Source organism: Taudactylus pleione, unplaced genomic scaffold, assembly GCF_031769625.1.
Source record: "Taudactylus pleione unplaced genomic scaffold, aTauple2 ptg000093l, whole genome shotgun sequence".
Lineage (NCBI taxonomy): Eukaryota > Metazoa > Chordata > Amphibia > Anura > Myobatrachidae > Taudactylus > Taudactylus pleione.
Genome location: NW_028284495.1, coordinates 8,659,062 through 8,674,902, shown reverse-complemented (window position 1 = coordinate 8,674,902; position 15,841 = coordinate 8,659,062). Strand labels below are relative to the sequence as shown.

The 15,841-nt window shown below is 38.4% G+C and overlaps 1 protein-coding gene across 3 annotated transcripts; it reads right to left on the bottom strand.

Annotated features, from left to right (window-relative positions):
* Nucleotides 1–11,577: 11,577 nt before the first annotated feature.
* On the bottom strand, nucleotides 11,578–15,592 carry PPDPFL (pancreatic progenitor cell differentiation and proliferation factor like). Of its 3 annotated transcripts, none has more exons than XM_088469765.1 (5): nucleotides 15,455–15,592; nucleotides 15,062–15,174; nucleotides 14,852–14,932; nucleotides 14,143–14,242; nucleotides 11,578–13,028 (listed from the first exon to the last, which is right to left on the bottom strand). In XM_088469765.1, exons 2-5 carry the CDS (start codon nucleotides 15,114–15,116, stop codon nucleotides 13,016–13,018), a joined length of 249 nt encoding a protein of 82 aa, XP_088325891.1. In that variant the 5' UTR covers nucleotides 15,117–15,174; nucleotides 15,455–15,592; the 3' UTR covers nucleotides 11,578–13,015. The 3 variants fall into 3 exon arrangements, with proteins under 3 accessions (XP_088325891.1, XP_088325892.1, XP_088325890.1); XM_088469766.1 differs by having other exon boundaries at nucleotides 15,062–15,135; XM_088469764.1 differs by lacking the exon at nucleotides 15,062–15,174.
* Nucleotides 15,593–15,841: the final 249 nt, after the last annotated feature.

Sequence of the window (15,841 nt, the reverse complement as noted above, 5' to 3'; positions counted from 1 at the left end):
AACCCGGGTTCGAAACCAGGAAGCTTAATAATGAAGCTTTTCATTATTATTAGACAGTCAAGGTTACACTTTTTATTTTTAATATTATTATTACACAGTCAGTGTAATAATAACACACTTTCACTGTGTGTGAATCATGACCTGGTACTGTACAGTATGATATTCCATACTGTACACCATGGCGTACAGTACATAGCCATAGCACTACAAGGGTATGGCTTTGGCGCAGCACCACTGGCAATGCATTGCAACCCCGCCACTGGGCACAAGCCAGAGATCCTATTTGTACCGTAGCCCATCAGAACTGGCTATAAGTTACCACAACGCAAACTGTGCTGACATTGATGCAATTTTGCGGTTTAAACGCAGAGTCAGTTTGTACTATAGAGACCCCTCTCTTATACACAGTCAACTATCAGTTACTAAACATATTAAATTACTAATGTTACCAAGTCTAAGACAGCATTTTCATTGACGCAAGTTTGCGCTCTGCATCTGCCATACAAACTGCTGTTAGTCCACTACTGTAGCACCTTATGTACTGTAGTAATGAATTTACTATTGTGTATACTGTGCGGTACTGTAAGTCTCGGACAGTGCAGAATGGCACTAGTGTGAAAATTCAACAGTACTGTTAGCAATACAGACAACTGGGCATGCGCCATAAAATAGCGCTACTTAATGTATGGCTTGGCTCCACTGGACATGGGGCACACATTCCATTGTGATTAAAATCCGACCACTGGGCACGCGCAGACATTGACGCAATTTTGCGGTTTAAACGCGCAGTCAGTTTGATATACAGAAACCAGTCTCTTTAACAGGGCCCATTGCCACTTGATGGTCATAATAAATCACTATAATGTCCGCGTTCATGTCAGCGCCGGCATTGACGCAAGTTTGCGTTCTAAGGTACAGTACTGTATGTACAATAATAAAAATCCTAGTTTCGCTGTTTGACTCCCGAAGCACTGGGCAGACATACGCTCCACATGTACTGTATTGAATAATGAATATTTTAAGTGAAGATTTTAAAAATAAATTAAAAAAACATACTGTATTTTCAAGGTCTCGAACCCACGGAACAAGAAGAGAGGAGAAGCAGTGAGACTAGGCATTAGACCGCTAGGCCACACGCTTCACCCATTACTAGAGTTCTGTAGTTTGTAAAGTCTAATGTCTAAGCTTCTGTCAAACAATCATCGGCCGGTGATACAGAACATACCATATGGTACATTGGAAAGTGACACCTGGTGGGCAAAATGTTGTATTACACGTAATAAAATCACACGCATGCGCTATGTAGTTTAGTAAAAGTGACACCTGGTGGGCAAAAAGTTGTATTACACTTAATGAAATCTGACGCATGCGCTATGTAGTTTAGGAAAAGTGACATCTGGTGGGCAAAATGTTGTATTACACGTAATGACTTTTTTCACTAATAAACTTTCTTTGTGGCGCGACTCATGCCGTGGTGTGTGGCGCGCCATACGTGGCGTGAGAGATAGCGCTGTGATGCCACGTTATAGCTGGGCACATCAGTATATCTGTAGGATCTATAGATAGTAAATCAATCTGTGTGTAGAATGTAAAGTTATGTTGGAAAATAATGATGTAGTAAAGCACATAGTTGCTCCTATGTCATTTAAATGCATGCTTAGGGCCAGTAGTTATTTAACTGGCCCCTCAGTGCATAACTTGCAGTCTACCTCTGATATACTGTATGTCTGGTCTTATGGAGCATATTGGAACTGATGACACTGTCTGTTCTTAGTTGCACACAATGGACCTAATTTCGTTGTCCAAATTGAGTCCTCTCGGATGAAGGGTACCCATATGGATCATTGTCCTGAGTTCCTCTTTATTAATGTGCTTAATAAAATCTCCTTCCCGCCACTTGTGCTTTACTAATTTGAGTGCGCAAAATCCTAAATTTGTAGGGTCTGATTGATGGAATTGTTTAAAATGTGACGAAAGAGGGTGATTATCATAACCCTTTGTTATGTTATAGAGGTGCTCCTGCACTCTCGTTTTTAACGGATGAATGGTCCTGCCAATATATTGTTTGTCACAAGGGCATTGCAATAAATATACAACCCCTTTGCTGCTGCATGTCATGTTGTCCTTAATCTTCCACACTATACTGTTACTTGTTGATTTCACTGTTAATTTGGGTTTGGTACTTCTTTGCTTGGTTAAAGTACATGCTTTACATCTGCCACAGTAAAAGAAACCTTTTGATCCCCCTGGCTGTTTTTGATGCCATATGTTCGTCAGAGAATTCCCTGTAGAATCTGTACTCTGTGGAGGTATGTGATTATTTGTGATTTTCATTTTAATATCAGATGTTTTACGAAATACTACCTTTGGTCTCAGTGGCAAAGCCTTGCTCAAGATTTCATCACCCAGCAGAATAGGATACTAACTTTTTGATACGATTAGCTTGACTGCTGTATTCAGTGATAAAATAGATGTCATTATCTTTATTGGTATCTGACTGTGATTTGTATGTTAGAAGAGGATCTCTGTTGCTCTCTTTTACTGCTTGGAAGGCTGATTCTACTGTGTCAGTATTGTATTTTTTAGCTATAAGCTGTGATTTAAGTTGTTCACTCTGTAATATAAAATCCTCGGGTCTCGAGCAGTTGCGTCTAGGTCTCTTAAATTGACCTGTTGGTATGCTGTTGAGCCAACTGGGATTGTGGCTACTGGTAGCTAGGATGAAGCTGTTAACGTCGACTTTTTTGTGATGTGTGCTGGTATGAATGTGATTGTCATCTATAAAAATGTTTAAATCTAGAAACTCAATCTTGGTCTTACTGTAATTGGTTGTAAATTGTAAATTATGGTTATTGGTATTGATGTATTGGATAAATTATATAAGTGACTTTTCATTCCCTTGCCAAATAAAGATTATATTGTCAATGTAACGAGCCCAGAGGACAAGGTTTGTGCCAAAGTCATTGTTGGACCAGATGTATTGGTCTTCCCAATGACTCATGAAAAGGTTGGCATAACTTGGCGGAAACCTCGTCCCCATCGCTGTGCCTGTGGTTTGTAGATAAAACTGATCACCAAACCACAGGTAATTGTGTGATAAAATGAAAGATATACTGTCCAGGATGAATTCAGCTTGTATTGGGCTCATCTTGGGGTCATCTTTAAGAAAATACTTGATGCTTGCTACACCTTGAGTGTGTCTAATTACAGAATACAAAGATGTGATGTCGCTAGTAGCTAGCCACAAATTCTCATTCCAGTTTATTGTCTTTAGTATGTTAAGAATGCTTGTGGTGTCTTTAAAGTGGTATTTATGTAATTTAACATATGGTTGTAGATAGGTGTCCAGATATTGTGAAAGATTTGAGGTTAGTGATTTGATACCCAATACTATCGGTCGGCCAGGTGGGTTAATGGGGTCTTTATGAACTTTTGGAGGGTGGTAAAAGACTGGAAAGATGGGGTGTTTGCTGTCTAAGAAGTCATGTTCCTTCTGATTAAGAATCCCTTTGTCCAGACCCTCCTTCAACAATAACCTGAGTTCGTGTTGATACTCTTTCGTGAGATCGCAGGGTAGTAATTTGTATGTTGAAGAGTCATGTAAGCTCCTCTGTGCCTCTTTAATGTATTTAACTCTGTCTAAAATCACTATACCACCCCCCTTATATGCCTGCTGGCTTGACAATTATGTCAGTATTATGTCTTAACTCCTCAAGTGCTGCTAATTCATTCTTAGTAAAATGCTTGTGTTTTAAGTTGGATTTAGTTGTTTTATCACATAGATGTTCAAGATCCTTAGCTAGCATGGTGGTAAATGTTGTAATATGATTGCCTGTGGCCTGGATGGGATAGAATCTGGAGGGGGGTTGGAATCCTGTATGTAAAAATGCATCCTGAGCTGGTTGGTACTGAGGTAAGGGTTTTTGATGAAAGAATCATTTTAGGGTCAGTTTCCTAGCAAATTTGTGTACATCTAAATAAGTGTTGAATTTGTCAGGCTGAGTGGTAGGGGCAAATTTGAGTCCCTTGTCTAGTACAGATATATAGTTGTTTGTTAATGTAAATGTGCTCAGGTTAAAGATCCTCTGGTTGTGCCTGTGTTTGTCCTTTTTTTTTGCTGATCTCCCCTCCCCTGCACCCTCTTCTAACTTTCTTTTTGTTTGTTTCGATAGTGGATTGGTCTGGTGGGGACCTGCCAACTGTCATAAAAAGGGGATATACACATGGTGGATTAGATGTAGCTGTTTCTTTGTTCAATTCCACATTTGTGGTTACCTGGTAATCAGTATTTAGCTCCGGTATGGTATCTGTATGAGTCACGTGGGTGACTCATACAGATACCACTGGCAATCATTTTACAACATTTACCACCATGCTAGCTAAGGATCTTGAACATCTATGTGATAAAACATCAAAATCCAACTTAAAACACAAGAATTTAACTAAGAATGAATTAGCAGCACTTGAGGAGTTAAGACATAATACTGACATAATTATCAAGCCAGCAGGCAGATAAGGGGGGTGGTATAGTGATTTTAGACAGAGTTAAATACATGAGCACAGAGGATCTTACATGACTCTTCAACATACAAATTACTACCCTGCGATCCCACGAAAGAGTATCAACACAAACTCAGGTTATTATTGAAGGAGGGTCTGGACAAAGGGATTCTTAATCAGAAGGAACATGACTTCTTAGACAGCAAACACCCCATCATTCCAGTCTTTTACCACCCTCCAAAAGTTCATAAAGACCCCATTAACCCACCTGGCATCGATAGTATTGGGTATCAAATCACTAACCTCAAATCTTTCACAATATCTGGACACCTATCTACAACCATATGTTAAATTACAGAAATACCACCTTAAAGACACCACAAGCATTCTTAACACACTAAAGACAATAAACTGGAATGAGAATTTGTGGCTAGCTACTAGCGACATCACATCCTTGTATTCTGTAATTAGACACACTCAAGGTGTAGCAAGCATCAAGTATTTTCTTAAAGATGACCCCAAGATGAGCCCAATACAAGCTGAATTCATCCTGGACAGTATATCTTTCATTTTATCACACAATTACCTGTGGTTTGGTGATCAGTTTTATCTACAAACCACAGGCACAGCAATGGGGACGATGTTTCCGCCAAGTTATGCCAACCTTTTCATGAGTCATTGGGAAGACCAATACATCTGGTCCAACAATGACTTTGGCACAAACCTTGTCCTCTGGGCTCGTTACATTGACAATATAATCTTTATTTGGCAAGGGAATGAACAGTCACTTATATAATTTATCCAATACATCAATACCAATATCCATAATTTACAATTTACAACCAATTACAGTAAGACCAAGATTGAGTTTCTAGATTTAAACATTTTTATAGATGACAATCACATTCATACCAGTACACATCGCAAAAAAGTCGACGTTAACAGCTTCATCCTAGCTACCAGTAGCCACAATCCCAGTTGGCTCAACAGCATACCAACAGGTCAATTTAAGAGACTTAGACGCAACTGCTTGAGACCCGATTATTTTATATTACAGAGTGAACAACTTAAATCACAGCTTATAGCTAAAAAATACAATACTGACACAGTAGATTCAGCCTTCCAAGCAGTAAAAGAGAGTGACAGAGACCGTCTTCTAACATACAAATCACAGTCAGATACCAATAGAGACAATGACATCTATTTTATCACTGAATACAGCAGTCAAGCTAATCATATCAAAAAGTTAGTATCCTATTCTGCTGGGTGATGAAATCTTGAGCAAGGCTTTGCCACTGAGACCAAAGGTAGTATTTCGTAAAACATCTGATATTAAAATGAAAATCACAAATAATCACATACCTCCACAGTGTACAGATTCTACAGGGAATTCTCTAACGAACATATGGCATCAAAAACAGCCAGGGGGATCAAAAGGTTTCTTTTACTGTGGCAGATGTAAAGCATGTACTTTAACCAAGCAAAGAAGTACCAAACCCAAATTAACAGTGAAATCAACAAGCAACAGTATAGTGTGGAAGATTAAGGACAACATATCATGCAGCAGCAAAGGGGTTGTATATTTATTTCAATGCCCTTGTGACAAACAATATATTGGCAGGACCATTCGTCCATTAAAAACGAGAGTGCAGGAGCACCTCTATAACATGACAAAGGGTTATGATAATCACCCTCTTTCGTCACATTTTAAACAATTTCATCAATCAGACCCAACAAACTTAGGATTTTGCGCACTTAAAATAGTAAAGCACAACTGGCGGGGAGGTGATTTTATTAAGCACATTAATAAAGAGGAACTCAGGACAATGATCCATACGGGTACCCTTCATCCGAGAGGACTCAATTTGGACAACGAAATTAGGTCCATTGTGTGCGACTAAGAACAGTCAGTGTCATTATCCAAAATAATCTATAGTTCGCTGCAATAACACATTTAACCCTCGCCAGCTGGAACTAACCTCCAGTCACTCTTAAAATTACTAGAATAAAATTATCTTAAGATATTGGGTTTTATATCCCGATTCCTTTTGATTATTAGATTTAAGGGTGTAGTATATTCATACTACAACTATAAATTATGTCAGCCACAATTTTTAATGTTTTTTAAGTTTCTCTCTCTTCTTCTATAAATACACTTTTTCTGGGGCTATCGGTTCCAATATGCTCCATAAGACCAGACATACAGATTATCAGAGGTAGACTGCAAGTTATGCACTGAGGGGCCAGTTAAATAACTACTGGCCCTAAACATGCATTTAAATGACATAGGAGCAACTATGTGCTTTACTACATCACTATTTTCCAACATAACTTTACATTCTACACACAGATTGATTTACTATCTATAGATCCTACAGATATATATCAATAGGATTCATTACTCCATTTAACAAAATTTAATAATGATAAGGTTACTCCAGAATCCTGGCTAATATGAACACGCTTTTATTTATTAATTGCTTTGATTACACCAGGCTATGGACCTGACTGACTGACACTCCATTCAGCCTATGGGCACTCAAGGCTTACCTATACTTTAAACACACCTCATCTCCAATCAACCAATCAACTATGAGCTATGCCCAGAGTTTGTAGACTTAAACAAACCTGAGACACAGTCAGCCTATCAATCCCGCCCAGAGGGGGTTCGAAACACATTGACTACACATCCCCATCGAGCAAGGAACCGGAAATTTCATCCTACAACCATCTGATCAACAGCACCTAACGAGCATCTGATGAGCAACTTCATCCACCGAAGGACACCGAAGGAAGGGACGACGCGACTGCAACACACAGGCTAGGGGAAGAGCTGACTCTGCCGAGTCCCTGGGAGGTGAGTCCACAGTAGAGGCAGGGAGTACGGCGTCTGGTACTTAGCACCACAACCGTTTCTCCCACCCCATCTGCTTACCCAGTTGTGGACCGACGGGATGCGCCGGAGGTTGCCTGGCAATGCTGGGTAGGCTCCGAATGCATTCCCATATAACACACGGGCTTGGCATTACACCTCCACATACTCAGGCAGCTCTCCATACTACTTACCCCAGGAACACCATCGTCACCATCAGCAATTCACTGCATATCAGCAGCCAAAACTACAACTAATGTGTGGGACGCCGCACCAACAATAACTTCTCCACGAGACTTGGCATTCCCCAGTGTGAGCTCCAAGGTCCCCGGTCCTTGCTTCCAATCACACAATCAGCTCTTGATATCCATTTATTGATTTTATTTCTATCTTTTTCATGTTTTATCCTGTGGATTTTGTTTCTACAGTTTTTCTCTTTTTTTCAGTAAAAATAGCTACTGAACATTGCAGTAACAATTATTACTGCACATATTTTGGACTTTTGACTGCCATTGGTATATCCAGTGGACGGTCACCACTTTAAGCTTGTTACCACCTTGCTTTATTTAGTAAAATTTCTATATTATCATATTTAGCTCGACCTCATCGCTCATATATACACTCATATTTGCCACATACCATCTCGATAAGGGTTTGGAGTGCATTTAATCTGTGATTATAGATTAGATGTTTGTATTCAATTTAGGAGGCCAGACACCCTTCTACAAGTGCAGCTCACCCTCATCGTTTAGTTTGAGTCCAGTGCGCAATATCTCTCCACCGTGTTTTAATAGAAAAAGACACAACACCAGATCAGATGTTTATCCTGGAGGATCTGTCTGATTCATCATGGTGCCCTCAAGACCAAGACTGTGCAAATTCTTCCAAAAGAGAGTCTGAAACCATGGCTGAAACCTTCTGGATGTGAATTCTCTCATTTGCATGGGGAAAACCCAACCCTCAGATGAGATGGATCTCAGCCAGTGGACAACATTGAAATCACCATTAAAAAGTCACAATGGAAGACTACAATGTGGAGAATCTTTCTTCACAGTCAGGAGAGGCCTCAGAGAACATGAAAAAGTTACTCTAGGTGCTGAACTTTAAGGGATTTCTCCATCATGTTCTGCAGTGTGTTCACATGTTTTCTATAAAGCAGTTCAAAGTAACAGCCTTCAAAGTGTCTGGCTATAACACCCACCTTTGCCAGGAATTACCAAAGATTATCACAAGTAAAGGATTCATCTCTACAGAATCTGTCTGGGAATTCATGGATCGTATCTAGCCTGAATGCACTAAGACATCCAGTGATTCTGTGTTCTGTAGCCGTTTTTATTCTTTCCTGAATCGCAAACTGAAATATGGAATAGTGAGCACAGACAACATGGAGGCCTTTGTTATTCCGCTGCCTGCATGCCAACCAATACCTCCCAGACTACACCCACTGGGGGGACCAGGTCTTGATAATGACCATCCCCATCTGTTGCTATTACTGGTTTTGTTTACAAAATGCAATAAAAATATTTATCAAAATTAAAAAAAAGAAATAAAAAATTTTGTTTTTATTTTTTCACTGATGGTGTGGCTAACATGCACACTTATGCCAATGACAGGTGTGGTTAACAAGCACACAAAAAAAATCTAAATTTTTTGGGCAGCATCCCTTTGACAGACAAGAGCACAGCACCCCTGTGCACCTATGCCAATGACACACACACACAAAAAAAATGGTTTATTTATTTTTTGGGCAGCAGCCCTTGACAGACAGCAGCACAGAACCACTGTGCAGCTACGCCGATCACAGTGACAGCCAAGTTTAGCTAACATGCACACACATTTTTAATTTTTTTTATTTTTGGGCCAGCAGCCCTTGATAGACAGCAGCACAGCACCCCTGCGCAGCTATGCCGATCACAGTGACAACCAGGTGTAGCTAACACGCACACAAAAAATTTGTATTTTTATTTTGGCCCAGCAGCCCTTGACAGACAGCAGCATAGCATCCCTGTGCAACTATGACGATGACAGTGACAGCCAGGTGTGGCTAACACGCACACAAAAAAATTGTTTATTTATTTTTTGGGCAGTAGCCCTGGACAGACTGCAGCACAGCACCCCTGTGCAGCTACGCCAATGACAGTGACAGTCAGGTGTGGCTAACATGCACAGAAAAAAAATATATATTTTTGGGCCAGCCGCCCCTTGACAGACAGCAGCACAGCACCCCTGTGCACCTACGCTGATGACAGGTGAGGCTAAATGTTTTTATTTTTAACACTGGGGTGAACCCTTGAAAAGAGGAAGCAGTGCCTTAACAGACAGCAGCACAGCACCCATGCACTGATGACAAGTGTGGTTAACACTAATTTCTTTTATTTTTTTCACACTGGGAGTGGGTGAAGAGCACCCCTGAAAGACAGAGTACCCCCTTGACAACACAGCACTACAGCCAGCCAGCCCCTATGGACAGGACAACAGCCAGCCCCTATGCACAGTGTCAGCATGCAATTAGCAATAACAACAGGACAGCACAGCTCCCAGCTCCCTCCCTCTTCACTCTCCACAGCCAGAATGAAAAATGGAGGCGAATTGCAGGACCTTTATAGAATCCAAAACCCGCAAGAATCAGACAGCGGGATGATGATGTTTTGCATTGTTTTCAGATCCGAGTCAGGCGGAAAAATCCGAACTGACTCGGATCTGCCTCGGATCCCCGTTGTTCGGGTGGGTTCGGTTCTCAGGGAACTGAACCCGCTCATCTCTAATTCACATACATATCATGTCAGCTGTGCAGCACAGCCGATGGCCAATATATATCTGCAGATACAGTACATTGGCACATCGCATTTGCTGCAGAGGCCGCTGGTGACAGACATCACAACTGGGCGGGCACATGTAAATGCCCACCCAGTTGTGTTGTCAGACACGACACATCGGGCCAAAGATTGATAAGTGTCAGGGGTGTATCTATAATTGGTGCAGAGTGCCCGGCGCACATGGACCCCTGGGTCCAGGGGGGGCCCGCACTGCACACCCTGCATCTATATTATCTAAAACTTACTTCTCCGAGGTCTTGCACCAGGTGTCTCATTGTGCATGTGCAATTTGCTGGAAAATGGCCACTGTGGACATTTTATCACCGTTTTGCACATGCACAGTGAGGAAATCACCAGGAAAATGGAGGCCACTCCATTTCCCCGGCGACCTGCACATCCATAGTAGATTCTGGGTGCACTCTAGTGCCCAGAGTCTACTGATGCTGCGGTCAGACGATTCCGTCTTCTGCCAGCCGCTGGGGAGAGAGGAGGGGGCCCCGGACGGGGAATGAACATGGGCCCCCTCCTTTCTTAATATGCCCCTAATAAGTGTGTATGCACTTACCAATTATCAGAGAGGACGTCGGATCGACCGGATGGCCAATCCATCGTTCTAGTGTGTATACAGGTTAAGAGCCTATTGGTTTGCAATAAAAATACTGTATTCAACAATCTTTGTATTTTTCATATGTAATACATACAAATGTATTGATGCTTTACAGATTAAAATACTTTGAAAGAAACTGAATGTAGAATATTTGTAAGCTTATTTGTTTAACAAAATGAATTTTTTTGCTTCAATGCAAAACTAAATTGCAAGCAACAATCTTGTTTTTCAAAAACAAAATAAACACTGATATAGGAGGATAAACACTGATATAGGAGGAAACAAAATAAAAACCAAGGGAAAAAAAACAGCGTGGCTCACTTATTTCTGCTAAAAATGTCTTTGTAAGAAATAAATCTAGTGACTACACTCTTTACATGGTACATTTATGTGTCATTTATGTGTTTGTACTTGGATTGTCAAATGCTCTTTCATGGTTTAGTAGGACCTGATGCAGAGACACTTAGGTGAGGAAGTTGATTCCTGTCCATTGAGAATTGTTTGAGTATTGATCAATAATATTTCTTAGCTCACAATCACAATTATTTCCCTGTCTGACAAATCTAACAGGGCAATGTCCTGCTTTCCTGGTCCTGCCATATAAATAGAAGTAATTCATTTTATAAAATGTATCCTGTACACAATCAACATCTGAGGGTGGTGATCATTTTAATGCAGCTTTATACTGGTCATTTCTGCAGAAAATAATCCAATACAATACCAAGATTAATGATATAAATATTTTATTTTATATATTTTAAAATATATCTGTACAAAATACAAACATCATATAAAAACATGTAGCATTAAACCATGTACCCATGAAAAATATGGATATAATACAGCAATAACAGACTTTAAAATCTAAGCAGAGACTCTGCAGGAAAATATGTGTTACATTACAGATGGGTTCACAATAATTCAAAGTTGTGTTTTGAATGGTGTTTAGGAAATTGGCTTATTCCACATGTGGCCACAAAATGTTGCACTTTTTATCAGTAGTAAAGTACTCCCAGTCCCACCCCAGCCACACTACAGTATATTACAGATTGAATTGACTGTTGTCATCCCATCTCTGTTCTTAAGACCCCCTTACATTTTTGATGTATTGGGCTAATTCCCTGAATCCCAGATGCCAGGTTTGGGGCATCGGTAAAATCCAAAATGTTGAAATGTCCTGATTTACCAATCCTGACCAAAATATGATCAGGATCAGCAAATCGGGAATTTTTACATGAAGAACTTCACTGATTCCCTGATGGAGAGACGATCATCATTGGCCGCCAATCTGCATTTCCATCCAGCGGATCGGTGGTTCTGGTCCGACCGGGGAATCGGTGTAACAGCCGGCAGATGTATGGGGCCCTTTAGACAATAAAATCAACAAAATATAAACAGAAGGTAAAATAGTATTATTACATTTGTGCAAACTTTTACTTCAATGGCACTCATCTGTATTGGAGTGATAGAACAGCTATATCCCAACATTTAGCTACACAGCTAACTTTAATGTTTAATAACTGAGAATCCAACTATCTGTATGTTTGCTTAGTGTTATTTCCTTCTGACAACAATAGTTCTAATTACTGAAATAAAATTGTAGTATAAAGTCTAAATCCTAATATATTTCTGGAACGTACTTGATGTGCATGATTCCTTATGAACTAAATAAAATAGTAATATTGTGCAAACAAGGTAAAAAGTGTTTATCATATTGCCTCTTGCACACATTAATTTCATATTTATATCAGACATAAAAGCAGCATGCCCAATCAAAATATTACGTTTTAAATGGGTTAAAAATTATAAAAATGAATCACTATAAAAATGAATCACTATTGAATAAAAGGTGTATTGCTTGGCAACACATTTTTTGTTTTGATGCATACAGTGCTTAATGTTACTATTTTAATCTAATTGCAGTTGCATCCCAATTGTTTATTTTGAATAATCTGCCCCAACTCCAAATGCATATTGGATATGATGTTCAGTCTGATTAAGCAGACAAAAATACATTCTTTTCGGTCTGATTAGACACAGTGATTGAAATAAAATGATTAGATTGACATGTTTGGGTAAAAGAGAATATCATTAAGTGTCTTCTTATTCGCAGAGTTGATTGTCTCCAGACAATATACTGTAGCGTGTAAATTTCTCCATTGGCATCCATTGAAGCAAGCAAGGTTTATTTTTTGCAGTTACATTTGTAGACAGAGACAATCAGCTGTGGTTCCTATTAATGAAAAAATATATTTTTAGTCCTTCATTTAATGTACTGTGATAGTATATGCTCATTATAATATACCCTCTGTTCACTTCCTTTCTGGGTACTAGCTTTTCTGGCAGATAAGTCACCCAGAGAGGGCATAATATATTTTAGCGTGTATTTGTTTACATGTCATTTACACCACTGTGCACCTGTGCATAAAGAGATCTTGCAGTCAGCAAAAATGCTCTGCATTTGCAGAAATTGCCAAGGTAATATTTGCAATTAAAAAAATAATTAAGAATGGCTTTACAACCAAATTAACAAAAGTATATTATATACGAACAAAAACAAACACAAATTTCAATTATATTTTACTAACGTTACATTTAAATTTAAATATATAGTTATATTTAACTGAGGTAAAAACAAGAAATGCTTATATTAAGAGGAATGTATATTAGAAAATGATAAACCTGCAAAATAAAATAAAAGCACAATGAAGATCTCTTGGCTCCCACTACATTAGTGTCAAGCACATTGTACAGGAATAAATGTATATATAAATAGCTCCAAATATTATGAATTTCCCAGATTACCTAATAGTATTATTAATTAATGTAAGCTTCCTTGTAGGTATTTGTTATATTTAAGCCTAAAATGTCTTCCTACTTTTCCATTTTACAATACATTACTATTTGTACATCAGTTTAGCCAATTAGCTTCTGGAGAGGATCCCCGTTTAGTGCTGAATTATGTTTTGATGTTTCACCAGGAGGTTTGTAACTTCCATGACAGAAGATGCTATAATTTCTCATGTTTTCTTCTTTTCTACAGTATTCATTTTTTTGTTTTTTTGATCAGGAGAAGTCAAATTAATCTTCTAATCTACTTGGTTAAATTATAAGCATTTATTTTATGGAATAATTTTTGATACGATGGCGATATAACTTAAGGTATTATCTTGATTTCAATTTTAATACTTTAAAATTGTAAAACCTTGACTATCTAGATGATGAAGCTGGATGACCAAAGTCATGAACAGCTCCATTTCCTAAATAATGGAAGTTTCACTGTATATTTGAAAACTATATTTCCCACATGCACACTTTTAAAAAACATAACTATCCCGAAGACTTACCTCCCAGTAGCCATGTTAATGCTCACAGATGACACAGGGACTTGCTCACAGTGAAAAAAGTTTTTAAGCCACCAGCATTTTTCAACCATATCTGGCAAACCTACCAAATAAAAAACAAGCCAGATCAGCCTAATACATTTTCCAAATGAATAAATTTGTTTTCAGCTTGATCTGGCTATTTTGTAGTACAGTAATGAGGAGGAAAAGTAGCCATAATATGATTGCTTGGTAGATTTGTGTGATATTTATTTTATAAATGTACTAAATAAAAGATCACATATTTGCCCATTAATGTACAGTGATGATCATGATTGTCCATATCAATATTATAATTATATAATCATATTGTATATAACAATTGAAATTACTTTATTTGGCTCGTATTGACACGTCTTCCTGCAAATATTACTATACTGTATATGTTGCCTTTGGATTTGACATAGTGCTTTCTGTGCTGAATCCACAACACAACACAAAGAATAGCTAAGAACAAGAAAGCTAAACATCTCAGACCAGCAGTAATATATAGAAATTTGACTGAAAAACACAGGTTCCAAAAATATTAAGCAATGCATTTAATGAGAATTGCACACAAGCTTGACCTGAAGTGCAATCATACATACATTTTCATTTATATATCTAATGGGTGGCATATAAAACTGTAATAAAGTTCATAATATATGCACATTAAAAATAAGACATACTGTACCTTGATGAGATTTCTCCAGATCCATTTGGATTCCAGAGTCTGAACTACTGGAGCAGACACTAGACTCTGAATTTAGCCTTGCTGCAAATAAAAGATATTAATAGTTATTGAAGAACTGTATATAAAAATATTCACACAATTTGAACAAAATAGAAATTGTAGATTTATTTTGAGAATCTCTGAAAAACACATTTATCTTTTAGCTGTTACCTCTGTAGAACTGATTTTTTGCTAGCAGACAACCAGCTGATGGAACAGATGCCATGGTCCCTATTCCAACAACACTAGTATCAAAAGCAGCAGAAAATTCAGTTAAACTGTGCCTGAGAGACAAAAAAGAACAGAAACAATTATATTTAATTGCAAAACAGCAAAGTCAGAACAGACTGCACTTTTTCCAAAAGAACAGTCACATTGCTGTACCTGTGTGAGTCTACAGATGGTTTTGGAATGGTTAACACATATGGAGGGATAAAAACTTAAAAGTCTTGCAAATTAACTTAATGAACACACAAATATTTAAGAAACAAAAGTAATTTGAAACATAAAGATGCAGGAAACTTTTAAACAACAGATACATTTATTTATGAGTCTGTACTTTACCTTCTGTGTTGGGTTCTCTGAAGAGTTTTAAATGTGATTTATATTCCATAAGAGAAAATCTTTTCAGCATATAGCAATCTGCACTTTACATGCTTCTGTTTCTGTCTGTTAAAGATACTTGCTCTTGGATGGGAAGACTCAAAGCTTGTGGCTCTCCGGTTTCTTCAGGGCTGTTTATATAGAGTGCTTGCAGCAATGAGTGCTATGATATTTGAGCTCAAATAATGTTTGCCAAATTGTGGGAGGGTTCTTATGACACTGTGTCTGATAGTTCACACTGACATCTGTTATAATCTGAAGAGAGAGAACAGTACGAGACCTATTCAAAAGGGAACAGTTTATGAGCTAGAACAAGATAACAGCCAGGAATTAACAACTGCATGACAT

Excerpts from the sequence above, each read along its gene's own strand:
- PPDPFL (XM_088469764.1), bottom strand. The coding sequence starts at position 15,524 with ATGCTGAAAAGATTTTCTCTTATGGAATATAAATCACATTTAAAACTC. Across the intron at positions 14,933-15,454 it reads CAGAGAACCCAACACAGAAG|CAAGGCTAAATTCAGAGTCT; the intron begins GTAAAGTACAGA and ends TTTTATTTGCAG. Across the intron at positions 14,243-14,851 it reads TCTGGAGAAATCTCATCAAG|GTTTGCCAGATATGGTTGAA; the intron begins GTACAGTATGTC and ends TTTATTTGGTAG.